Here is a 1,956-nt window from a genome sequence, read left to right as displayed (position 1 = left end):
CTCATTTGATCTTGTAGGTGACCCGCCAAGAAGCAGAGAAACTGGCTGGGGCGTATGGGATGCGCTATGTTGAGACGTCAGCCCGTGACGCCATCAATGTGGAACACGCCTTCACTGAGCTGACCAGAGACATCTTCGCCCTGGTTCGGTCTGGTGACATCACCATCCAGGAGGGCTGGGAGGGTGTGAAGAGTGGGTTTGTGCCCAATGTGGTTCACTCATCCGAGGAAGTGACCAAGAGTGACCGCCGCTGTCTCTGTTGATCTGGGAAGACTGAAGATAGGGGAGTGAAGTGGATCAGAGAGGGGTAGCTGACGGACTGAGGTGTCAGCCCTCTGACTGAAAACTGGTGGTAACCCTCGTTGTTCTTTCTTAGAAAAGACACAGAAAGGGATGTTTGGCATATTTTAACAAAAAGGCTGGTAGATCATGGAGAAGAACACCTTGAATGTGGGTGTAAGACTAAAAATGGTTGCGCCCATTAAAGATGCTCATTTGAGGGCTCCCTTTTCTTTTGTTTTGGGCTTCTTTCCTGAATAAACCTCCCTTGCAAAAGCCTTAGAAAGATGATCCATTTCATGTTTCTTCCTCCGTTTAAGTCTTCGGTCACCTCTCTGCTCCCTAGCCTTCTCCTCTCAATATGCAATTACACGATCGCACTGAAAGCTATCACTCCTACGTTAGTGTCCAACATCTTTTTCAGCATTTTCAGTGTAGTGTACTTAGATTCAACCTCATTGATTATTTGATTAGCATCTACAGTACTGTGCCAAAATCTTGAGTCAGCCTAATGTTTTAAATATTGTGTTTGGAAAATAGGAAATAGTTGCAATAATGTCCTAAAATGTGCAAATACACAATCCCAAGACTATCCCACTCTGCTTCAGTTATGTTAAGATCCGTGCTCTGGGGAGGCCAGTCCATGACTGATATTGCTCCACTGTGTGCTTTTCTATCCGGGTATATTTGTACTGCATAGGAAGTGCTTTTGGGATCATTGTCATGCTGAAAATGCAGATGCTTTCCAGATGATATTGAGTGGTGGATCATAGCATTTATTTTGACAAAATCTCCAACACCACTGGCTGGAATGCAGCCCCAAACATGGCAGAGCCTCCATCATGTTTTACTGATGGCTCTTGGCACTCACTGTTGTACTTCTCTACTGATGTCCTTTGCACATGTGAGAATTTGAACCAAAAATGTGAAATTTGGATTCAAAGGTCAATAGTTCAGTGGCTTAACAACAACCCCCCCACCCCTGAAAGACCTTCAGAAAGGCTGGACAACTATTGCTCGAGACCACATTAAAAAATGACAAGAAAATCTGGCTCCATGAAAGCAAAATATAGAGAAATGAGAGGCTACTCAAGATTTCTGCACATTACTCTATCTCCATTTTCAACCATCAAAGCTCAATGGAGACGTCCTGGAGGTCCTAAATATATAAAACGTGATTTTGTTGCTATTTTATTTGACTTTGAAGCAGTTTAGGCCTCCTGTAAGCTCAGTGACATTGACTACATGGTTACATCCACTATCATTTTGCTAAACACCATACTGCACATCCAGTTTCTAATGGACTCCTCAAGCAAGAAAAGTCAACGTGTACAGCTGTGTAACCCAGGTGGATTCTTGTAAAAATTTTGTGCTGGTTTACCTTTCAATGAGACACTTTTTAAGGTGGATTAACAGGAGCGAAATGGAGCCAAACAGCACCTTAGTAACCAAGTTCGTCTTAAATGTGGTACCATTTGGGGCATTTGAAGAAGGAAAACAAGCGACCTAGGCAAAAGAAACAGATACATTGGAAAGAGATGCATTGAAGGGAAATGGACTCCACAAAAGAACCACATTACCCACAATGCAAGACGAGACAGACAGAACTGAAGCTTCTAATACAGGGGATACTATTTTTTTTTTCTGAGCAAGTAGTATACAATTTTTTTAATGTGT

At 42.7% G+C, this 1,956-nt stretch overlaps 1 protein-coding gene across 1 annotated transcript in view; it reads left to right on the top strand.

The window, feature by feature from the left end:
- Positions 1-1,956, top strand: part of rab39bb (RAB39B, member RAS oncogene family b) — a 13,421-nt gene extending 11,465 nt beyond the window's left edge. Inside the window, exon 4 of the mRNA XM_005747945.1 lies at positions 18-1,956. Coding sequence (XP_005748002.1) covers positions 18-263 — 246 coding nt within the window. The 3' untranslated portion in view covers positions 264-1,956. The remainder of the gene's footprint in view (positions 1-17) is intronic.

The sequence above is a fragment of the Pundamilia nyererei genome, unplaced genomic scaffold (genome assembly GCF_000239375.1).
Source record: "Pundamilia nyererei isolate P.nyererei 1_Seehausen unplaced genomic scaffold, PunNye1.0 scaffold00209, whole genome shotgun sequence".
Classification (NCBI taxonomy): Eukaryota; Metazoa; Chordata; class Actinopteri; order Cichliformes; family Cichlidae; genus Pundamilia; species Pundamilia nyererei.
Note: the sequence above shows the minus strand (reverse complement) of the source record. Positions and strands in the feature narration are given on the sequence as shown.